Source organism: Heterodontus francisci, chromosome 42 (genome assembly GCF_036365525.1).
Source record: "Heterodontus francisci isolate sHetFra1 chromosome 42, sHetFra1.hap1, whole genome shotgun sequence".
Classification (NCBI taxonomy): domain Eukaryota; kingdom Metazoa; phylum Chordata; class Chondrichthyes; order Heterodontiformes; family Heterodontidae; genus Heterodontus; species Heterodontus francisci.
In genome coordinates this window covers 7,280,221-7,305,392 of record NC_090412.1, presented here as the reverse complement: position 1 = coordinate 7,305,392, position 25,172 = coordinate 7,280,221, and the positions used below count along the sequence as shown (strand labels likewise).

Genomic DNA, 25,172 nt, shown 5'->3' with positions numbered 1-25,172 from the left:
TGATTTTGTACTCCTCAATCATGTCCCCCCAACCCCCAGTCAGCCTTCTCTGCTCCAAGGAAAACAACCCTAGCCTATCCAGCCTCTTCATAGCTGAAATGCTCCAGCCCAGGCAACATCCTGGTGAATCTCCTCTGCACCCTCTCCAGTGCAATCACATCCTTCCTATCGTGTGGTGCCCAGAACTGTACACAGTACTCCAGCTGTGGCCTAACTAGCATTTTATACAGCTCCATCATAACCTCCCTGCTCTTATATTCTATGCCTCGGCTAATAAAGGCAAGTATCCCATATGCCTTCCTTACCACCTTCTCTACCTGTGCTGCTGCCTTCAGTGATCTATGGAAGAGTACACCAAGGTCCCTCTGACCTTCTGTACTTCCTAGGATCCTACCATCCATTGTATATTCCCTTGCCTTGTTAGTCCTTCCAAAATGCATCACCTTACACTTCTCAGGATTAAATTCCATTTGTCACTGCTCTGCCCATCTATAGCATCCTGTAATCTAAGGCTTTCCTCCTCACTATTTATGACACCACCAATTCTCGTGCCATCTGCAAACTTACCGATCATACCTCCTATATTCATGTCTAAATCATTAACATACACTACAAACAACAAGGGTCCCAGCACAGATCCTTGCGGTACACCACTGGTCACAGGCTTCCACTCGCAAAATCAACCCTCGACACCATCACCCTCGGCCTCCTGCCACTAAGCCAATTTTGGATCCAATTTGCCAAATTGCCCTGGATTTTTACTTTCTTAACCAATTTCCCATGCGGGACCTAATCAAAAGCCTCAGTGAAGTCCATGTAGACTACATCAACTGCTTTACCCTCATCTACACATCTAGTCACCGCCTCGAAAAATTCGATCAAGTTAGTTAGACACGATCTCCCCCTGACAAAGCCATGCTGACTATCCCTGATTAATCCCTGCCTCTCCAAGTGGAGATTAATCCTGTCCCCCTCTCAACTCCTGTACAAATAATTCTCACTAAGTCAGGAAGCCCTGGTGACAGCAACTAAATTACATTGATTAGAAACAAAAAGCCAATCAATGTAAGAGATGCTTGCCAGCAAACTCAACTTGCAGAAATCAGGACCTGCAATTGCTTTCGTTGCCCATTTATCATTCAATGTAACTCTCTGAACTAAAGTCACTGGGCTGTTGAAACTTGTGCATCAGATCCTAGTGGCATCTGCAGCAGCATCACTAAACCCACCAACATACATTCACAGTTACATAGTATTTACAGCATAGAAACAGGCCATTCAGCCCAACGGGCGCACACTGGGGTTTCTGCTGCACATGATCCTCCTCCCACTCTATCTAATCCCCTCAACATATCCTCCTATCCCTTTTTCCCTCGTTTTTATTCCGTTTCCCCTTAAATACATCTATGCTATTCATCTCAGTACTCCCTGTGGTGGCAGGTTCCATATTCTCACCACTTCCTAGCTAAAGAAGTTTCTCCTGAATTCCCTATTCGTCATTAATAAATATATCTTATATTTACAGTCCCTAGCTCTAGTCTCACCTGCATCTCTACAACTGACCCTATCAAACACTTAGATAATTAAAAAAAAAATCTCGAACAGGTCATCCCGAATTTTCACTTTTCTAGAGAAAAAAGCCCAGGCTGTTCAATCTTTCCCAAGAGGCATAACCTCTCAGTTCTGCTATCATTCTAATAAACCCTTTCTGTACCTTCACCTTCTCCAGTGCCTCTACATCCTTTAGCAGCAAAAGTAAAAGTATTTCCCACAATGACAAGACAGTCATCCTTTAGGCAGAAGTTATGTCATGGGGTGGGGAGGGTTCTGCCAGGGATAAATGAATATTTACAAGGCGCCTGTCAAGCAGAAGAGTTTGAAAACCACTGATGTACACAGTAATGTCTGGAATACATTAGAGTGCAGACTCCATTGGAAGTCTGTGGTTTTGATCCACACAAATAGGTAGACAGGGCCTCATTTAACATCTCACCAAAGCACCGCCTAGCACAAGTCGCCCACAACTTTTTAAATCAGAGATGCTCTTCACTCCACCTACTCCTAATGCAAGTTGGTTATCTCGATGCTGCAATTTCTTTGCATTTCACCATGCGCACATTATACAATCATGCTCAAGTCAGAAAACTGACAGCATTACTGAACATCCTTAGAAAGACTATACTGGTATACAAAATTCATGCATTTGGTAGGTTTATCCCCAATCTTGATTGTAAGGGGTGTGAGCATTGCAGTGTCGGATAATGCACCTTGTAATCCTCATGTCATGGTACAGGAGTACATAAATGCATCATTGTGTCAATGTTCTAAGCTGAAACAAAATGAAAAACTGCCAGCAAACATTTTCTGGATGCAATGCAAAACTCCACCCGACAGGCATTACAAAACAGAACTCAGCCCCAGCAAAAAAGCCTCGAGCTGAAGCCGAGGGTAAAATGGGACTGGATGGGTTAGCACTCTATCATTTCAATAAATTATTTCCCCAACACTACCATGCTCCTTCACATTACAGAGTACGATATGTAGATCAATATCCATTCCACAATCGGTAACATTTAAATGGGACCCATGGTGGTACTGTGGGTCACAATGGACCACACTTGTCTATGAAATTTAGTAGAACACAATGTTGCATCCTATCAGTGGCAGAAAAATTCACTTGTTTTACCCATAAAACAAGCGAATGGATCATTTACAGTCTATAATACATTCCAATCTCTAAAGCGTCTTAAACGACCGCTCACTCCATCCTCTCTCAGGACATAAAAAAATCTTGTTCATTATCCTGATAAATATTTTAAGCACATCATTACAGGTTTGTAATGCTGCCTCATGACTGTTTAGGACAGGCAAACTTTCATCTTACAATCCTTTATTAATATTTAAGTGAATGTGCATTAGTCAAAGCTGTCAGTTAGTATCTTATTTTCCACGACATAACCTCAAGACCTTGGATGATACCCTGCAAGAAGGTAATCAGAACACAGCAATACATCCAAATAATGTTTTATGAAAACCTCAGTGATTACTGAATTATTTTCCTCCTATTCAGTAATTGCAGATTCTGAATAAGAGTAAATTCAAACATAACAATCCTATTGCTTCAAGTTTCTAGGAACAATCTATATTTCCACTGTTTTCTATCTGTAACAAAATTACAAACCAACAGACATGTGCACGACTTTGTTACAAGCAAGGAACAGCAGAAGTCACCCTCCATACTGCCCTGTGTTGGCTTACAAAATGGTGTAAAATATATGTGGCAAAGACACACGTACAAATTATCAAGTTCTTTAGGGATGCATTTTCCATGCATTGGGAATAACTGTACTGGAAACAAGGCCCTGGGATGGTGTTTACAAATCTGTCGATGAGGTAATAGGAAATAGGTAATAGCTACTCGAAGGAAAATCAGTGGCAAACCAGTGGGAGGCATTCAAAAGCGAGATACTACAGGCACAGTGTAGGCATGTCCCCACAAAGATAAAGGGTGGTACGGCCAAATCTAGAGTCCCCTGGTTATCTAGAAGCTTACAGGGCAAGTTAAAACAGAAAAAGGCAGCTTATGACGATCATATAAATCTTAATACTTTAGAAAGCCTAGAGGAAGTATAGAAAGTGCAGGGTGAAGTTAAATAGGAAATTAGAAAAGCAAAGAGAGGACATGAAAAATTATTGGCAGGTAAAATCACAGAAAACCCACAGATGTTTTATCAGTACATTAAGAGTAAGAGGATAACGAAGGAAAGGGTACGGCCAATCAGAGATGTACAAGGGAACTTATGCATGGATGCAGAAGATGTGGGCAGGGTTCTTGATGTGTTTTTTGTCTCTGTCTTCACAAAAGAGAGGGTTGATGTAGACATTGTAGTTAAAGAGGAGTGTGAAATATTAGATATAAGCATAATGAGAGAGGAAGTACTTGAAAGGGGATAAATTGCCAGGTCCAGATGTTTTGCATCCCAGGCTGTTAAAGGAAGCCAGGGAGGAAACAGCAGATGAGCTGAGGATCATCTTCAAATACTCACTAGATACAGGCGAGGTACCAGACGATTGGAGGTCTGTGAACATTGTACCATTGTTTAAAAAGGGTGCGAGAGATAGGCCAAACAATTATAGGCCGGTCAGTCTGATCTTGGTGTTGGGTAAATTGTTAGAATCTATTGAGGGACAGGATAAACAGCTACTTAGAAAGGCACGGAAATTAATCAGGGATAGTCAGTATGGATTTGTTAAGGAAAGGTCACGTCTTACTAACTTGATTTAGTTTTTTTAAAGAAGTAACAAGGAGGATTGATGAGGGTGGTGCAGTGGATGTGGTCTACACGGATTTTCGTAAGGCATTTGACAAGGTCCCGCATGGCAGACTGATGAGTAAAATGAAAGCCCATGGGATACAGGGCAATGCGGCAGGTTGGATCCAGAACTGGCTCAGGGCCAGGAAACAAAGGGTAGTCGTCGACTGTTGTTTTTGTGAATGGAAAGCTGTTTCCAGTGGCATTCCACGAGGATCAGTGTTGGGACCCTTGCTGTTTGTGGTATATATTAATGATTTGGACTTAAATGTGGGAGGCATGATTGGAAAATTTGCTGTTAACACAAAATTTGGCAGTGTAGTCAATCGTGAAGAGGACAGCTGTAGACTCCAGAAAGATATCAATGGTTTGGTTGAGGGGGCAGAAAAGTGTCAAATGGAATTAAATACAGAAAAGCGTGAGGTAATGCATTTGGGAGGGCAAATAAAGCAAGGGAATACGCAATAAATGGGAGGATATTGAGAGGGGTAGAAGAAGTGCATACACCTTGGAGTGCATGTCCACAGGTTCCTGAAGGTGGCAGGACAGGTAGATAGAGTGGTGAAGGCGGCATATGGAATATTATCCTTTACTGGCCAAGGTATAGAATTCAAAAACAAGGATGTAATGCTGGAACTGTATAAAATGCTGGTTAGGCCACAGTTGGAGTATTGTGTACAGTTCTGGTCACCACATTACAGAAACGACATAATTGCTCTGAAGAGAGTACAGAGCAGATTTACAAGACTGTTGCCAGGGCTCAAAAGTAGCAGCTATGAGGAAAGATTGGTTAGGCTAGGGTTGTTTTCTTCAGAACAGAGGAGGCTGAGGGGTGAATTAATAGAGGTATACAAAGTTATGAGGGGCCTAGATCGAGTAGACAGGAAGGACCCGTTTCCCCTAGCGGAGAGATCAATTACTAAGGAGCACCGATTTAAGGTGATTGGTAGAAGGGCTAGAGGGGACATGAGGAAAAACGTTTTCACGCAGAGCATGGTGGGTGCCTGGAATTCACTGTTAGGAGTGGTGGTGGAGTCAGAAACCCTCAATTATTTTAAAAAAGGTACCTGGACATGCACCTGAAGTGCTGTAACCGGCAAGGCTATGGACCAGGTGCTGGAAGGTGGAATTAGATTGGGCGGCTAGTTTTTTTGGCTGACACAGACACAATGGGCTGAATGGCCTCCTTCTGTGCCGTAATTTTTCTATGGTTCTATGGAAATATTCTTCCCAGGGACATTGGAGAATTGTGCGTGCACAGATACGAACCAGTCAGATCCCAACTAAAATCTAAAATACATACAAGATCTAAAGTAGTCATCAAACATGTGACATGAACAGATGTAGGTTGGACAGCAGTGACACGCTACACTAACTATAACTCATTCACAACTGTGTTCAGGAATCCTCAGGTTGGATATATGTCCACCTGCTACTAGTCATAAATCCACTTGCAACTTTATGGTTGCAATATCGACATCCAACATTTTGAGGCTCCCTACAGGAAAGGAAAACATACCAATTCCAATATTCTTCCCTCCCCAATGTGTCGACTTGGTGCTACGATACAGTTTCACAAGCAGGGACACTTTCTGGTACCTGGGCCAGCCTGGCAATGTACATCAGCTGCAGGTTATTCAAATGCAGGGATTTCACAGTCAACACTTCCCGCAGGGGTGGCCAGGATCCCTTGACTGATATCAGACCTCTTCCCCCACCCTGATCCCTCGCACGAGATCAGCTCAGTCAAGAGACAGAGGATGGAACCTGGTACCTTTCTGGTCTGTAAGACTTCAGAGACTCGCTGGATAAACTCACTGAGCAATCATTTCAACTATTTGCCAGAAAGTTGACAATTTCTCCCCTCTCTGTGGCTTGGTCTCTTGAAGGGGGGGGGGGGGGGGGGGGAGATGGGGGATGGGCTGACTGCTGTCAAGCATCAATTGAAACCAAAGATTCACTTTCGTGGGCATAAACTCACCATTCTAAACTGGCCTGACAGATCTCATTCATCCTGTGGCTTAACAGGGGAAGCCCATGTTAGCACCCTGCACCATTAGGTCTCTAAATATCAGCATTTTATTAATATAGAAGACTGAATGACTGCAGCGTGCAAAGTCCTGTTGAAGCCTGAAGGTTGCACTCTGCACAGAGACATACACACACACTGTTAATTCAGAGTATCCTTTTGAGACAAGGGCTGAACACGAGTTTCGACTTTCACACTGTAACCAGAGTAAAGCTTTTTTTTTTAAAGGGGGGGGGGGCAAATTTATGATTTTAAACTCTGCTGCCAAACAATTTCAGCGCCATTTCCTCTGATATTTGTTACAGAAGGAACCGCATGTCTTTTCAGGTCACTTCTTCAACGGCCCTGCAGCAGTTCCCCTGTATCCTTCCGGCTTACTGCGTGCTCCTCTCTCTCTCCAGCTCCCAGCCCAGGGAAGTGCAGGTACTTCCCTCAGGGTTGCCTATTGCGGTCCTCCTTCCAAAGGCATCAACTTTTAATCACATCGCCACCCCCTCCCCAAAACAAACACACACACACACCCGGGATCTGCGATGTCCTGACTCAGGTTGGCAGATTCCAGGCGCTTCCTGGAGCCTGAATCACCTTCCAAGGACAGCCCAGGGGAGGAGCTGCCTCCTTGGGGAAGGGGAACAGCCTGTCCAGGGGACTCACCTCCCACACAGTCACCTTCCCCCCCCCCTCCACTACCCTCCCTGGAGCATAGGCCCCAGGGTAGGAGAAGCTACCCGGTCACTCCCCACCCCAGGGGGGGGGAACTCACTGCTTCTCCTTCCCCTCCTTCAGGAAGTAGCCCAGGAGGAGGAGGGAGGGGGAACTCCCGGGGCGGGGGCTGCCTCCTGCCCCTCACTCACTCACCGTCCGCTGGTGGTGCCGCTGCCTGCCGATGGCCAGCCCGCTGAAGCCGCTCCCAGCCGCCGTCCTGCTGCTGCCGAGGGCGGCGGAAAGCACCGCCCTTGCCGCAGTCGCCATCGCCAGAGTGGAGCCGATTTCCCCGGGTCCGTCAGTCGGTCCGCAGCGGCAGTGGGGGCCACGGCAGGGCGGGGCCAGGGGTGGGGCATCGTCCAGGGGGGTGGAGTCCACGCTCCATCAATCAAACACATCCCAACCAATCACAGCGGAGTCCAGCTCAGAGGCGGGCTTTAACACTGCCGTTCAATTGCTCCACAAGCCCTATCTGATGGAGAAGGGCTTTGAAACATAAGGGGGCGGGGTTTATAGCTATTAATCACCAAAAATCAAGCACTGATTGGCTCATTGTAGCCTGTGGGGTGTAACCTATGGTACACTCACCAATCAGGTCCATTCATGGAAAAATAGTGGCTGCAACATGTAACTGCTGAAGGTTGATTCACTTTTTCCTCCCTGTTTTTTGTTACTATTGCATTAAGGGATTTGTTACTTTTGAAAATCCAGAGGCAAATGCACACTAAACATTACAGAAATACCAGTTAATAAAAGCAAAATACTGACTGTTTTATTAAATAAGCCCAGAAGTACAAATAAACAGATTGGTTTCAAAGAAAGTAAACGACAAGTGTTTCAAAATATTAATCACTTGAAACAAATAGTTGCATCTTTTAATAACACAAGGAGGCCAAAGAAGAAGAAGAAGAAGAAGAATATTGCAACAAGCTTGTAACAATGTCGCAAAATAGGAAATAGTCGGGTCTCGGACTCCACAGATGCTGCCAGACTTGCTGAGTATTTCCGGCATTTGCTGTTTTTATTATACTGTATAAAGGAAATAGTTGGGCATGGCAGAGTTGAAACCCAATGCCGTTTGAGTAAACATGACACATTTTCCAGTAATTCAAACAAATCTTTCAACTTCATCCATTAATTTTAATTCTAACGAGTTTTTAGTTGTTCCTAATTTTCAGGAATTTTTAATTCCTCCGATCCCTTTCCACATGTGCTTCTTCTAATTGTTTGATCCTTCTTGCCTGTTTTTGAAGATTTTCCTTTCCTTGTGTGTTCATGACAAATTTTACAGGAATGCTGCAGAAAAGGTTAAGTGGATGCTATTCGCAATTCCTGTTTCCGCTTTTCATCGCATTTGTAAGAACCTTTGTGTTTATCGTCTCGCCAATTCTTCCCCCACCTACCAGTGGCTTGGTTCCTTTCTGGGGCACAATTTATTTCGATGGACCCCCAATCACCCTCTTACATTCTGAGGCTTTATGGTTGACGAGTGAGTCTTGGTTAAGAGTGGCAGATTATTGCATTATATCAGCCACCAAAGCCAAACGTGCGATGCCCTAAAGCATTGGGTCATTAGAAACCGCAGAAAAGATTAACTGGTTATTCATCTAATGTGATATTTGTTAGATCTTAGTGACAAGCTGGTTGCTAATAATAGTGACTGCACTTCATAAATAATTAGCTATAAAACATTTTGGGACACCCCAAGGATGTAATAAGACAATATATAAATACAAAGAGAGAAAATGCTGAAGAAGGGTCTGCTCCTGGAATATTAATTGACCTGTTCTCTCTACTGATGTTAACTGTGTTTCTTGCAGTTTCAGTTTTTATTTCGGATTTCCAGCATCTGCAGTATTTTGCTCTTAATCAATAAAAAAACCAAGCCGATTCTTCTGTTTGCCCATCAGAATATCTATTTCTTAAATTCCTGGGGGTTCTCCTCCACTACACGACTCAGAAATCTTAAATTTACTTTTCACTCTTGAACCCTGTCCACTCCTCCTGCTGCAATTAGTTGAGCGTGTTCTGGATTTAACTTATCATTTAGTATTTTATATACGATTCTTTCTTGGTCGCCTCTTTTTAAGGTTGAAAAGCCCAAGTTTCTCTTGTCTTTCCCCTGCCCTATCATTGGAAAGCAGCTGCAATAAAGCTCCAAAATTGTACAGCACCAAGCCAATCTGCAATAATTTGACACAACAGTTAATTGTTTCTTGATATAAACTCTCCCAAACGAGTGGGTCACATTAATAAAACCAATAAATCCAGGAAGAACATTGGAAAACAGTTCCATAATATGTTGCAGCATTTGAATAACTTTAAAAAATGAACCAGGAGGTGGATTTTAACACTTCGAGGGTAAGGGTTTCACTAAGTGAAGCGGCCCGCCTTTTTTCCATCTGTCTGCTTCCTTGTATTAGAGCGCGGTGTGGGCGGGGGCTTGCGTGACGTTTACGCGGTGACGTACGGGAGAGGGCGCTGCTGACGCTGCGTAGGGCGGTTGTTGGGGACCCTGCCTCGGTCAGTGAGGCTCCCGGTGCGGAATGGCAACGGGCCGCTCCCGCTGAGCAGACGGTAAGGAAAGGTAGTGGTGTCAGTGTGTTTATCGGGTGGCTGCTCCCCTCCCACCCACCGGCTGCCCTGTGGGCCGCTGGCGGTGCCGGCCTGTGCTGTGATGGAGTCTGGGGAGCCGAACGGTGAGGTCCCGCGGCCAGTTTGCAGGGGCAGCTGTCAATCACAGGAAGGGGAGGGGCATCAGGTCCACCCTCTGACCTGCAAAATAACACTGGGGTCCATCACTTAGCACACTTTAAAGACAGCCACAGAAATGGAGCAACATTTTAAAGGTTTCCCATGTATCTTTGTGGAAAAACCTGTTTCTCTTCGCAGAGAGGTCAATAACCAGGGGATATGGATTTAAAATAATTAGCAGAAGGATTGAAGGGGAGTTGAGACATTTTTTCACCCATCTGGAACACTGAGAGGGTGGCAGAGGCAGAAACCCTCATTGCATTAAAAAAATTTTTTGGATGCACTTGAAGTGGTGTAATCTACAAGTGCTGGAAAGTGGGATTAGGCTGGATAGCTCCTTTTCAGCTGGCATAGACACCATGGGCTGAATGGCCTTCTCCCATGCTGTAAACTTTCTATGTTTCTTTGTCTATGCAGCAAACTTTGAAGTATTTTATATAAAGTTACTGAATGTGTATAAATTTACCAGAATGGTAAACTGTAATTGTGAGGACAGACTTAAGATAAAGGCTTGCTTGGGTCTGCAAATGAAACCCAACCCGAGCCCGACCTGGCCTGAGTCCTTTCATTTTTTTTCCGCACCCGACCTGATCACCAGAATAAAGTTGATTATATTAAAGAGGTTGTGCTCTACCTTGGATGGAATCGCTCACTGCAGACTTGTGCAAAGTGTTTCCTGTCTTGATGTCCTGGCTGTCACTGTGTCCAACCGGGCCCGACCCGAGCCCAAATGCCAGACCCAGAAGAGCGACACGACCCAAACCGGACACCAGTCGTTGGGTTCCGTCGGGTTCGGGTCGGGTAGCCGTGTTTTAACTTGAGATACTTTGACTGCTTCCAATTGCGTAGATAAGGCTAAGAGGAAATGTAATAGAGAGTTTTGCAAGTATGACGTGTTTTAGTAGTGAATAGGGAAGACTACTTCCCCTGGTTAGGATGTGTCAATTTAAAATTATCCCTAAATGTGAAGGTGGGAGAATTGGAAATAATTATTTGTCAGAGGGTTGTTGGAGCTTGGAATGCTTTGTCACAGGGAGTGGTTGTGGCAGAGACCTTTGCATATTTTGAAGGAATACTGAATACAAGTTTGAAACAGTGAAAAATCTAGGATGATAGGAGAAGTGGAACGCAGTGGAATTAGTTTTGGATTGCTTCAGCAAACAGATGGCATGGCCCCTTTTGGTGCAGTAAACCTCTGTGGTTCCGTACAGTGGAGAAGTTTCTATTCAGCTTCAATTAATGTAGGTGTTTGCAAATCAAGAACTGAGAATAAATTTATAGGATGAGGTTTGATCTGCTGGGATGGAGTTTGGTAAATTGTAGAACAGTAGGATAGCTTCATAATATTTTAAAATACTGATAGTCATCTTATATGTTGCCAATACAGTGGGCTGCTGTGTACCAGGAAATATTTCTGTTTGGGTAAGTTAATGATAGAGATAACTAATCAGGGAAGCGATATGTGAAACCCTTACAACCATTGAGGGAAACGGGCTCAAAAATAGGAACATGTGTATCAATAGAGGAATTATGTCTGAGTAGGGTGGAGAACTGAGTGGGATGTCTTTTGGGCTTGGTACAGACCTAGATTCTGAAACTCACTGGAGAGTGGTTGAATTCACAGATGAGAACCAAACAAGGAGAGGCAGTGCAATTGGATGGGGCAGCTCAGACAACAATGTTTTGGATAAGATATGTAAGTGGCAGAATAATGGCAGATGAAATTTGCTGCAGTTAAATGTTAGGTGCTACACATGGGAAGAAAAGTAGACCTCACGTGTACTGCCTGGAACGGTATTGAAATAGCCAAAGGATGAAGCTGGACGTGACCTTTGCATTTTAGCAGACTCTACACAAGTCCAACGGATACAAAATAGCAATCAAGAAAACCAAAGAATGTTCAGCGACTGAACAAAACAGTAGAATATAAGTCAGAACAGGTAAAGATCAAATATTAGCGTTTTCTGATGAGACTGCATCTAGAACACTGCCTTAATTAAGCCTGCTTACTCAGAAGTGTGAGTTATTGAAGTATTTGAGGGTATACAGAGAAAAGCCACAAGACTAATGAGTGAAAAGGTTAATGTGGATTATCAATTTAAATTGAACTTTGGGAGTAGAACTCATGGACATAGGATTGAACTAGAGAAGGTACTTTGAGGACAGATATCAGAAAATGTTTCTTCATGTGAAGAGTAGTCGACATGTGAAATAAATTTCCAGATAAAGTGGTGTAGGAATCATTTAAGAAGCAATTGGATGTTAGAATGGAGGGGACTGTTATTATCTCCCTGAATATATGAATCAAATGGGTTGATTGACTGTCCTCTTTATCCATAATTTCTTGTGATCACTGGAGCAAATGATTTTGTATGGTGCCACAGATTACAACAAATCAAACACATTTCTACTGTTACTTCAATGAGAGCTGCTTACATTTGTATCTAAAGTTCTGGAGGGAGTACAAATGTCAGTTTCTGCTCAGAGTTCAGCCTGAACAAATTGCTTGCCCTGCTGATCACCTTGCTATTGTACATTAAATATCAACACAGTATGTTTTGTGCGATCATTTATTTATAATTGCATGGTATTTTGGGATGTCTGGACTATTTGGTTGGCTGATTGCTTCCAATTAATGGTATTTGGGTGGATGGTGAATCATGAGAATAATTATGGCAGTTGTGCATAATCATCCTGCATTTTATCTAATCAATTTTGGGTGGGGGTTGTCTCGTTTTTAATTTGAGAAAAAGTGTATTTGATAGTTAGTGTTTTAGTAGACCCCATTAAAAGAAGATAAAAGTTGGACAGTTTGTCCAGAAGGGCCTGGCAGTGTTGGTGCAATGCAACTAGGTGCCACCAGCATATTTAGTAAATGCTGAATGATGTTTAAAAGTTGTGTTGGCTAAATTGTTTCCGCACCAATTCATTTTTACCCATTACCTGTCAGAATCTACCATTGGACGACTCAAAATCTGATGCCAGGCATTGGTGAAATCCTGGATATATAATTGGTCCTTTTTCTGCCTTGAGAGAGAACACAAGAGATATACGATAGTAAGAATGGAAAAAGTAAATCTGGAGCATTGTTTTGCTGAAGTGTGACTGCAGGGCATTGGAATGTTGGTATGCGTAGTGAAAGCCTATTTTGGATTGATGTTAGGAAAAACTTCACACTGCTAGGTAGGGTAGTGAAGGCTATAATTGTAGTTTAGAAACAGAAATTAAGGTCCCATTCTTATGTTCCCTTTAGTATTTTACATACCCCTGTAAGGTCCCCCTTATTTGCTTCTTTGCAAGGCTAATAGAGGATTATAATATCAAGCATTTTCAGATGTCCAATGCGAGATTCAGGCAATCAAAAATCTAGATGCGTCCATATTTATCTTGTGAATTTGCTTTTTCTTGAAGTGTGTAGGAAGCAATTTGAATGCTCAGAAAAAAACATGGACATTTTCCACCTTACTGAATGTCCTGGGAGGAAAATGTTTAAAGTGAAAGTAAATCTCTCAATTCCATTTAATTATATACTTCTACATCTCAAATCATTTAAATTTAAAGGAGAGTTGCTGCTAAATCTTTCGTTAAATTAGTCTTGTTTAAACAGTTGTTCAATCTGTAAACCTGTCTCCACATTTCTATCTGGTGTGAGTCAATACAATCGGATATCATTCAAACACTCTTCAGATACTGTTTCTCGTGCCTGGTGTCAACAACGTTTTTGACAGCAAACATGTGTTTCCTATGATACGCAACATGCAAAATAATGTGCCTGGGTTGGGCAATAAACCCCTTAAGCTGCTAATCTCACTGGAATTAGTAACTCCAATTTGCTCCCAACATTGGATAAAGCAAATTCTGATAAACAATAATTTACAGGCTGTAAACTACAAATCAAGTTTATTGAATAATATTTAACTGGAAGAAGGAACAAACAACAGATTTTGTTAGATGAAAAGTGATAGAATAATTTCTTAATCAGTACTTTCATCAAAGTTTCAGAAATGCAATATTAAAATTAAGAAAGGCAGAAAGTAGGAAAAACTGGTTTTAGAAACAATCTACCCAATGGTTTTAAACACTAGATCTGTACCCCAATTTTAAAGTTACTAGAATACTATAATGAAGCATAATTTGAAACTCAGTGCTCTGATCTGCCAAATTTTTCCGCAGGATCAATCATGCCTGCTTAGTGTTTCTCATGTTATTTATCTGAAACATTTGCATTTTTTTTATATGTTAAGCCTGGCCAATAATCAAATTGCTTGCAGAAGAACGTTCCAAGCAGTATCTTTTGGGATTTCTTGTGGAATTCTGCTCGATATGGATCTGAGTTGACTCAGTTTGCTGCACTTTCTCAGTAATACTATCGCATAGCTGAATGCTGATGCTGTATTTTTAAAATGACAGGAGTACCCGTGTGGCTGTGAGGCAGATCCATTTATGTAAAACAACTTATCTGTCTCCAGGGGGATAAAATATTGTCGAAGATCAAAGAAAGTCTGAAGTGAAGTTATGATATATCTGTTTGTGATAATGGAAGAGAGATGTGTGGCTTATTGATGAGCTGATGTTCTAGCTGGTCTCCTGGTAAGAGGATTGAAACAGAACATTCTGGAAGAGCATCATAGTTCTGCTATAATCAGTCAAGAGAAAAGACTGGTTAGCACTCATGCATTCTGATAGGTTAATGTCTCGGCTGTGAATCCATCAAAAAAAACTCTTCAGAGTCTGATGGATTTGCGATGTATTTCAAGTTCTTCCTCTTTTTATTTCAAATTTTTTTTTTTCTTACCAGCTCGGTTTAGTGGGGCTCTTCATGTGTCAGAGCAGTAATTTAACAACTCCATTGAGAAGCAAGGTGAGGAAATTTTTGCAAGTCCTTATAATGGAGACAGTGCGATGTCTGGTGTTCATAAATTTGAGTCATTACAACTTTATGCATCAGGTTACAAAGACAAATTGGTTGTTTTAGATGTACAAAGTAAGATTACTTCTCAGAAATGGAAAGGATTATTACTCTTGGCTACAAGCTTAGTTTCAAAACCTTATTGATGATGGCTATCAGCATGTGAAATGATGATAAGGCTGTGATTGTATTTTGGTAGAAAACCTGCTATTGCTCCTTTTCCAAAAATAAGTTTGAGATTCTGCCATGTGAGAAACATTGCTTATTTACTTCCCCAATAGTCAACCATATTCAACCCTTGATATTAAGGTGATTGAATGAGAAACAGATATTCCTTTCTGTTTCTGTATTTAAAAAAAAAAATCATAACTTAAGATCAATTTATATGTAAAGGTGGTTCTTGCATAATTTTTCTTGGAATTTACTATATTTCTAAAAGTGTGGATGGGGGGCAACTTGCACACCTTAAATGTTTGTAAAGCTCGAGGCATTCAATAATAAAATAGATGTTCCAAAGGGAGAATAGGTTCAGATGCCATTTCTTGAATACTAACGAACTACCTGGCCGGGATAAGATGGAAACAGACAGGGAATTACTGCAGTGTTTTCAGCAGCTGCATTTAAACAGTGTGCATATCAATGAAAATTCTCACTACATTGTTCAAGCAAATTGTTGAAAAGATGGTGGCAATCTGTGGTCCGGTTTCTTTTCAGTGACTAAACTGGTTCTAAGTTATTGCCAAGCCTCTTTAATTTAACAGTGGCAATGATGGTTACTTTTCAACAAAAACAGCTCATTGCCAAATGACTTTGGATTTCAAGGACCTCACCTGCAATGGAAAGTCTGGTAGCAATAAAATCCCAAATACTGTGAAATTTTAGTTTGGTCTGTATCTTGTCTGTGTTGCCAAGTGTAGAACTATCACTACAATCCAGTCCTTTGAAAACTGAAAATTGTCAAAAAGGGTTGCTCCTTTTTTTTTGTAATAACCAAAATCAAAACTTGGCATGCTAGACACTGACAGTTCTTGAAGTAGGCAGTTTATTAGAGAGATAACTATTGATATCTTTTAAGTCTACCAAGTTCTACCAAAGCTTCTTGATTTATAGGAGAGATGCCTAGTAATTCTTTCCACTGGCTGGTAATGTGCAGAAAAATTGCTTATGCCCTGCCAAAAGTACTGCCATTGTCTAATAACTTGGAATATTTTTCAAATATCTGGTTCTGCTGTTTGCTCCCTGCCATTAATTCTGTGTGTTCATCGTGGTGGTCCACTGTAAGTCCTGATCTGAACTTTGCGACATTCAAGGTCCTGTTCAAAAGATGGCAGTACAAAAGGGGCCCCTAGTTTTTGATGGTGATATGGCGGTCAATGTGGTTAGGTCAAAAATTAGTGAAGGGGAATATGAAGCATGAAGGTGTCAGGACTGCATCAGAATTTGGGAGTTCGGGCATCGGTCTTAATTGCGGTAGATCAAAGACATGCAGAGGTTATCTAGCCTGTATTTTTTTTAATAAACTAAAAATACTGAGTGAATTGCTTTTTTCAGGCCATTGTGAAAGTCCCAAATGCTTTGGTTACAGCAGTATAATCAGTACACTGGATTTCCTCCTTCCCTTGTGTTTGATTATGTTTCAACAAAGGTTAACCCCCAAATCTTGTAGGGTGAAATCTTGGCAGTGAAATTACTTTCGTCGACTGTTTCAACCATTTGTCTATTAATGTAGTGTATGACATTCAGAATTTCGCTTGTGGCACGATTGTTTTAAGAGTCCTCTAATTTGGATTTGGCAGTTTATATCTGTCCCGCATCTGGCTTTGTTTACTTCTTGTGTTAGGAATTCAATAATTGCTATTTTATAATCATATTCTGCATGCTGTAGTTGGTGTTGCTAGTCAGAAGCTATAATGTAAGGGAGAAAGATTGTGTAACAAAATACCATATATAAAGGATACAAATTAACTACTGTGCAATTCAGAATCGCTATCCCACTGCTGTAAACACACTTGGAGCATTGCGGTAGTTTGAAAGATACTGCTTCACCCATAGTTGCATAATTTCTACTGCCAGGTTTGTGTGCTACCAAAAGTTAGATTTAAGACATGGGTTATTTATTTATTTAGAGATACAGCACTGAAACAGGCCCTTCGGCCCACCGAGTCTGTGCCGACCAACAACCACCCATTTATACTAATCCTACATTAATCCCATATTCCTATCACATCCCCTCAATTCCCCTACCACCTACCTACACTAGGCCCAATATACCTATCAAGGATCATACTTTTTTTTAAATTATGTATACCATGTAGCAGAAAAGGTCTGAATAGCCTAAGGAAATGGAGGAAGTGTATACAAAACCAAGGCAAGACAAAAGTTGGGCATTAAGTATAATAGACTTGAAGGAAAATATAAGCAGAGAGATTAAACATTAAAAGAAAAGACCCAGGCTGCCTTTGATGACTGTTTATCCAGTGAGTAGCTGAGATATAAAGGTCAGGAAGGCCCTGGGTTTGTTCCACATTCTCTGCTAAGCTAGCTGATATTAGCTGGAACAGCAATAGTGGTACCACAGTTGGCTCAGCAGCCTTGGGCTACCATGGGGAAAATCAGCCAGTGTTCCTTCTAAAAGTTTAAAAGTGTGGATGCCCTGTGAGAACCCAATCGATCTTGACCATGATGGTCTCTTGTAGTTGAATAGCCTGTCAACACGCACTGTTCATTCACATGTGAATGATGGGCAAATGGTCGAGGTACTGAAGGGTGCCCTTTGTCCATCAAATGGTCTTCCAACAAGGAATAGATGTCTTTGAGGAGGGGGAAAATTAGCCCTCTCAATGGGCTTCTGGACAAAGACATGTCTGGTGTATCAATAAAACATGTATGGCACAAAGGCCCAATTTTCAATTGCTGGTGTGTTTTTTATTTTTTTTTATTCATTTGTGGGATGTGGGCATCGCTGACTAGGCCAACATTTATTGCCCATCCCTAATTGCCCTTGACAACTGAGTGGCTTGCTAGGCCATTTCAGAGGGCATTAAGAGTCAACCACATTGCTGTGGGTCTGGAGTCACATATAGGCCGGACCAGGTAAGGACGGCAGATATCCTTCCCTAAAGGACATTAGTGAACCAGATGGGTTTTTACAACAATCGACCATGGCCACCATTAGACTAGCTTTTAATTCCAGATTTATTAATTGAATTCAAATTTCACCATCTGCCGTGGTAGGGTATGAACCCATGTCCCCAGAGCATTAGAACAAAGAACAAAAGAACAAAGAAAATTACAGCACAGGAACAGGCCCTTCGGCCCTCCAAGCCTGCGCCGATCCAGATCCTCTATCTAAACCTGTTGCCTATTTTCTAAGGGTCTGTATCTCTTTGCTTCCTGCCCATTCATGTATCTGTCTAGATACATCTTAAAAGACGCTATCGTGCCCGCGTCTACCACCTCCGCTGGCAACGCATTCCAGGCACCCACCACCCTCTGCGTAAAGAACTTTCCACGCATATCCCCCCTAAACTTTTCCCCTCTCACTTTGGACTCGTGACCCCTAGTAATTGAATCCCCCACTCTGGGGAAAAAGCTTCTTGCTATCCACCCTGTCTATACCTCTCATGATTTTGTACACCTCAATCAGGTCCCCCCCTCAACTTCCGTCTTTCTAATGAAAATAATCCTAATCTGCTCAACCTCTCTTCATAGCTAGCGCCCTCCATACCAGGCAACATCCTGGTGAACCTCCTCAGCACCCTCTCCAAAGCATCTACATCCTTTTGGTAATGTGGCGACCAGAACTGCACGCAGTATTCCAAATGTGGCCGAACCAAAGTCTTATACAACTGTAACATGACCTGCCAACTCTTGTACTCAATACCCCGTCCGATGAAGGAAAGCATGCCTTATGCCTTCTTGGCCACTCTATTGACCTGCGTTGCCACCTTCAGGGAACAATGGACCTGAACACCCAAATCTCTCTGTACATCAATTTTCCCCAGGACTTTTCCATTTATTGTATAGTTCACTCTTGAATTGGATCTTCCAAAATGCATCACCTCGCATTTGCCCTGATTGAACTCCATCTGCCATTTCTCTGCCCAACTCTCCAATCTATCTATATTCTGCTGTATTCTCTGACAATCCCCTTCGCTATCTGCTACTCCACCAATCTTAGTGTCGTCTGCAAATTTGCTAATCTAGCCTTGAGCTCTGGATTACTAGTCCAGTGACATTACTACTACGCCACTGCCTCTGATTATGCTATCCTCATCCCCCATTCCATCCCTTACGTGCCGTTCTCCCCTGGCCAAAATGCTGTCGGCACCTTGTCTGACCGAACCTGGGGACATATCTTTGATCTCCTGTGAAGTGCCTTGGACGTTTTCAGAGAGCACTGTGTAAGTTGTAATAATTGAGCAAGAAGGAGTTTTTCTGTGTTACCCTGAAAGGGGAAAAATTGAAACGAGATTTCCATGTACCTCTGCAAACAATACTGTGTTGTCACCATTTAGTAACAGAAGGATGCTCTGATACAATCAGTGGTACTCTGAGGAATTGCTATGTGAAAACCATCCAGTTTCTAACTTGTTAATGTGCAAAAAGAACGATTAAAATTCATTTATGCTTTGAACTAGTATTGGAAGAATGTCTGTTTTGATCAATGTTTTTTTGGTGCATTATTGCAGCTTTAAATCTCTGCTTTTTGAATAAAATTGGATGAAAATTGATTTATCTGCTGTCTTTTGTGTCTTGTGTCTCTCACATTTCATATGCCAAGTATGTATTGTACTCGCATCAGATGGACTCAATTTCAACCATAAAGCAGGAACAAATCACACCTGGCAGGGAATGTACCAAAAGTTGGCAAAGCAAGTACATAATTTTCAAATGAAAAATTACTGAGGAAGTTCAAAAACAAACGATCAATAGTCAACAAACAGCTGCCAATAAAGAGACAATGTTCCAATTTTCTTTTTGAAAATCCTTTTGGCTACTTGTACTTTCGACACTATTCAGTACTCCTTGTGATGTCTGATCTTTGCAGCAGCCCTTTGCAGGTTGGAAAGCACCCCACAGGATTTTATGTATGTTTTATTCTCTTCTTCCTCAATACTTAGAATGTGGTTTTTTATTCCCACTTTCCATGCTTCTAATTGCCAGTCTTTTTTAAAAATCATTTTGTTGTACCATTAACAAACTGTTGAACGTTGAGTTGACTTGCCCAAAATTTCTCTCCAGACATGTTGGTTGCATATTCTGTATATTTTCTGTTCTTGCGAAAATTCAGTCCATTTTCTGTTTGCAGATTGTAATTGGAACGGTGCTGACAGCAACTTTCCAAGTGTGTCGAGAAGCTTGACTTCCATTGGGAAGCATAAAGCAAGTGAGGTATGTGGCATTCATATTATGGTATATTCAGCCAACTTATGCCAGTGCAAGCATGGAATTCCATTGTGCCAAGCAGTGGAGGCAGGTCTCGTGGACAAATTCAGGAGTAAACTGGAAAGGGTTTTGGAAAAAAGGAGTGATTGAGGGGTGTTGGAGGTTTAGTACAATGTGATCATTTTCAGATTTTGGAACTTGGGCATATGGACCAGCCATTCCTTTGGTGGCTGTTAAATGTATCAGGTGGCATTTCAATTAATTCAAGTAACTCATTTATTTCCCATCCTTTAATTGCCCTTGAAAAGGTGTTGGTGAGTTGCCTTCTTGAATAGAATTGAGTGACCTGTTCAGCCATTTCAGAGGGTATTACTAATCCAGTAACATAACCACTATGCTATCATACCCTTGGCTGTTTAATGCTCTAACCTATATTGAAGTGCATTTATATTTCAACACTTTCCTCCTTTTATGCAGAATTGGGCATCCAGCCATAACAGTGACTTTAATGTTCAGTGCCCCCAATATCATCGGCCCCCTGATAAATGTTACCCAGATAAGGCACCATGTTTTTGGAGTCCAGTCGTTGTTGTGTAAAACATGTTTATATTTTAGATTGGATTATTTCATGAATGTTGATGGATACAGTGTTCATTTTCAAATAGACTTTTTATGTCTGTGGTTCATGTGAATTCTAATCCAAGCACAACACTTTTCAGAAAAGCAGCTTAAATGTCAGTTGAAATTCAGTTGCCATGTACTGAGCACTAACATCTGCAAAATGTTGGTCAGGAAATTGTAGCTAATATCTATCTGAAGATAGCTTGAGTTTGTTCACACATAAGAACTGAGGTGGAGAAGTCACAGGTTTCTTTCGTGCAAAATAATTCCCAATTTTTCTCCCCTGTTAATCATGTAATGTGCTTCTACAATGATGGCATGACATACATGACATGTATCTCTCAAATCTTAACCTGTACAGTTCATTCTGTCTTATTCTGTAATCTTAATGTTCCTTTGTATCCTTGTGTAAGAAAGTTTAAAAACATTACTTTCTTTCAATTCCTGAAAGATACACTTACTTCTTCAAAGTCTAATCAACAGCTCCCACTCTTTCCTTTGTTTCCTCCACCTTTTTCTTCCTTCTCCTATCAAAATTCTGATCTCATTATCTTCTCTGACCTCAGTTGCAACTCCCACATCTCCACTGCTGAAGTTGCATCAAAGAAACTGAATTTCCTAATTCACACCAAATGCCATTTCTAACCTCAACGACACTTAATTCTTGAAAGCGTAAATCCATCCACTAATACTTAGATGTTGCTTTCTTGCTGGGGTGGCCTTTAGTAACTCTCATACTCCTGGATAGCAGACAACAAAAAAGCTTGTCTTATGATCAAATGATCGGAGTCTGAGAGAGTGGGAGAGGAGAGCAGAGCACAGCCCGAGGAGCTGAAGGTTTAAAAAGCGCGCCAAATCAAGAGTTGGAGACTGGAGCCAGAGAGAGTGGAAGAGTGGAGCACAGCCCGAGGAGCCGGAGCAGGGGAAAAATCGAAAAGTGACATCAGAGTGAAGTCACAATCGACAGAGAGAACAGGGAAGAAGCTACCCGTTTGGTGAGTATCTGGTAAGTGATTAAGGTCCATTCTAATCCTAACCTTTTAAAATAGTAAAGGAACTAGTGGTAAGCTTAATAAAATATATTTTTAAAAAAAAGGAAAATAAAATAATTGAATAAACTAGTTAAGTAGTTAATTAAAACACATTAAGGATGGCAGTACAGGTGATGTGTCACGGCTGCAGCATGTGGGAGCTCCTGGATGCAGGGCAAACACGTTTGCAGTAAGTGTTTGCGGCTCGAAAAGCTTCGGCTCAGAGTCATTGAACTGGAGTCCAAGCCGCAGACACTGCGACACGTCAGGGAGGGGGAAAGTTACCTGGACCTTTTGTACCAGGAGGCGGTCATACCCCTTAGGATTGGGACTTCTGATTTGGTCAGGGACAGGAGAGTGTGGCTGCAGCTGAGGCAGGTAAGGGGACCCAGAGGGCAGGAGTGCAGGAGCCTCAACCTTTGTGATTGACCAACAGGTTTGAGGTTCTTTCGGCTTGTTTGGATGAGAGTGGGGGCTGCACGGTGGATGAGCAACCTGACTGTGGCACCATGGTACAGGAAGCCATTCAAGTGGAGGGAGAAAAAAGGAATGTAGTGGTAGTAGGGGACAGTATAGTTCGGGGGATTGACACTGTTCACTGCAGCCAAGAGCGAGAGTCCAGATGGCCATGTTGCCTGCTCGGTGCCAGGGTTTGGGACATCTGCTCAGGTCTGAAGAGGAATTTACAGTGGGAGGGGGAGGATCCAGTTGTCGTGGTCTGTGTAGGTACCAACGACATAGGCAGGACAAGGAAAGAGGTTCTGCGTAGTCAGTATGAGGAACTAGGCGCCAAATTAAGAAGCAGAACCTCAAAGGTAATAATCTCTGGATTATTATCTGAGGCACGTGCAAATTGGCATAGGGCAAATAAGATTAGAGAAATTAATGTGTGGCTCAAAGACTGGTGTGATAGAAGTGAGTTCCGGTTCATGGGGCACTGGCACCAGTACTGGGCAAAGTGATGGCTGTACCGTTGGGACGGTCTACACCTGAACCCATCTAGTGAGCCGATTAACTAGGGAATTTTAAACTGAATAGTGGGGGCAAGGGATCAAATTTGGGAAGAAATGGTAATTCAAGGAGTAGCGACAAGGCAAAAGAGAAAGGTATTAATATGGGAAATGATAAATAGACTGTGACAGGAAGGGACAGAGCATACAAATCGAAGAGTAAATCAACAGATAAGGCTAGAGGTTACAAAAATAATAAAAGGACACAACTAAAGGTGCTGTGCATTCAGCTACATGGCATTTGAAACAAAACAGATGAATTGAGAGCGCAAATGGAAATAAATAAGTACGATCTGATAGCCATTACAGAGACATGGTTGCAGGATGACATAGATTGGGACCTGAATATTGACGGATATGTGGCATGTAGGAAGGACAGGAAGCTAGGAAAAGGTGGAGGGGTAGCTCTGTTAATTAATGATGGTATTAGCACAATAGAGAGCAGGCTATACTAGACTGGTATTGTGCAACGAGATAGGATTAATTCATGACCTCATAGTTAAGGCACTCCGAGATAGCAGCGATCATAACATGATTGAATTTTACATTCAGTTTGAGGGAGAGAAGAGTGGCTCCAAGACTAGTATTTTAAACTTAAATAAGGGAAATTATGAGGGCATGAAAGCGGAGCTTGCTAAAGTGAACTGGCAAATCAGGTTAAGGGATAGGTCAATAGAGATGCAGTGGCAGACATTTAAGGGGATATTTCAGAATATACAGAATAGATACATTTCAACGAGAGAAAAATTCCAAGGGTGGGACCCATCATCCATGGTTAACTAAAACAGTTAAAGATAGTATCAAACTTAAAGAAAAAGCCTATAATTGCACAAAGATGGGAGGCAGGTCAGAAGGTTGGACAGAATATTTAAAAAAACAAAGAATGACTACAAGATTGATAAGGAAGGTAAAATTAGAGTACGAGAGAAAGCTAGCTAGAAATATAAAGACAGATACTAAGAGTTTCTACAGATATTTAAAAAAGAAAAGTTAAAGTGAGTGTTTGTCCTATAAAAAGTGAATCTGGGGAATTAATAATGGATAATAAGGAGATGGCAGATGAATTGAGCCGATATTTTGCATCGGTCTTCACTATTGAGGATACAAGTAACATCTCAGTTTTAGCTGTAAGTCAGGAAATGGAAGGGAGGGAACTCAAGAAAATTACAATCACCAGGGAAGTGGTACTGAACAAATTGTTGAAGCTGCAGGCTGACAAGTCCCCAGGTCCTGATGGACTTCATCCGAGGGTGTTAAAAGAAGTGGCTAGTGAGATAGTTGATGCATTAGTTTTAATTTTCCAAGATTCCCTAGATTTGAGGAAGGTTCCTTTAGATTGGAAAATAGTGAATGTAACTCCTTTATTCAAAAAGGGAGGGAGACAAAAAGCAAGAAACTGCAGGCCAGTTAGCTTAACATCTGTCTTGGGGAAAATGTTAGAAGCTATTATTAAAGATGTTATAGTAGAGCATTTAGAAAAATTGAAGGTAATCAGGCAGAGTCAACATGGTTTTATGAAAGGGAAATCATGTTTAACCAATTTATCGGAGCTCTTTGAGGGAGTTACATGTGCTGTGGAAAAAGGGAAACCGGTGGATGTATTGTATTTGGATTTCCAAAAGGCATTTGATAAGGTGCCACATCAAAGGATATTGCAGAAAATAAAAGCTCATGGTGTAGGGGGTAACATATTGGCGTGGATAGAAGATTGATTGGCTAACAGGAAACAGAGAGTAAACATAAATGGGTAATTTTCTGGTTGGCAAGATGCAACAAATGGTGTGCCACAGGGATCTGTGCTGGGACCTCAACTTTTTATAAATGACTTAGAGGAAGGGACCGAAAGTATGGTTGCTAAATTTGCTGATGATATAAAGGTAGGTAGGAAAGTAACTTGTGAAGAGGACATAAGGAGGCTACATTGGGATATAGATATGTTAAGTGAGTGGGCAAAGACTTGGCAAATGGAGTATAATGTGGAAAATGATGAAATTGTCCACTTTGGCAGGAAGAATAAAAAAGAAGCATATTATCTAAATGGGGAGAGATTGCAGAGCTCTGAGATATAGAGGGATCTGGGTGTCCGAGTGCATGAATCGCAAAAGATTAGAATGCAGGTACAGCACGTAATTAGGAAAGATAATAGAATGTTATCGTTTATCACAAGGGGAATTGAATACAAAAGTAGGGAGGTTATACTTCAGCTATATAGGGCATTGGTGAGGCCACACCTGGAGTACTGTGTACAGTACTGGTCTCCTAATTTAAGGAAGGATGTAAATGCATTGGAGGCAGTACGGAGAAGGTTTACTAGACTAATACCTGGAATGGGTGGACTGTCTTATGAGGAAAGACTGGACAGGCTAGGCTTGTATCTGCTGGAATTTAGAAGAGTAAGAGGCGATTTGATTG

The 25,172-nt window shown here is 41.7% G+C and overlaps 2 protein-coding genes across 4 annotated transcripts in view; one reads left to right on the top strand and one right to left on the bottom strand.

Annotated features, from left to right (window-relative positions):
* The window catches only part of mcu (mitochondrial calcium uniporter), a 123,877-nt gene extending 116,487 nt beyond the window's left edge, over positions 1-7,390 (bottom strand). Inside the window, exon 1 of the mRNA XM_068020456.1 lies at positions 7,201-7,390. Coding sequence (XP_067876557.1) covers positions 7,201-7,314 — 114 coding nt within the window. The 5' untranslated portion in view covers positions 7,315-7,390. The remainder of the gene's footprint in view (positions 1-7,200) is intronic.
* A 2,114-nt stretch (positions 7,391-9,504) lies between these two features.
* The window catches only part of micu1 (mitochondrial calcium uptake 1), a 93,734-nt gene continuing 78,066 nt past the window's right edge, over positions 9,505-25,172 (top strand). The window contains exons 1-2 of one of the 3 annotated variants that reach the window (XM_068020453.1): positions 9,505-9,624; positions 20,022-20,104. The gene's annotated coding sequence lies outside the window, so the exon portion shown is untranslated. The remainder of the gene's footprint in view (positions 9,625-20,021; positions 20,105-25,172) is intronic. The other 2 variants (XM_068020455.1, XM_068020454.1) reach the window with 2 other exon arrangements.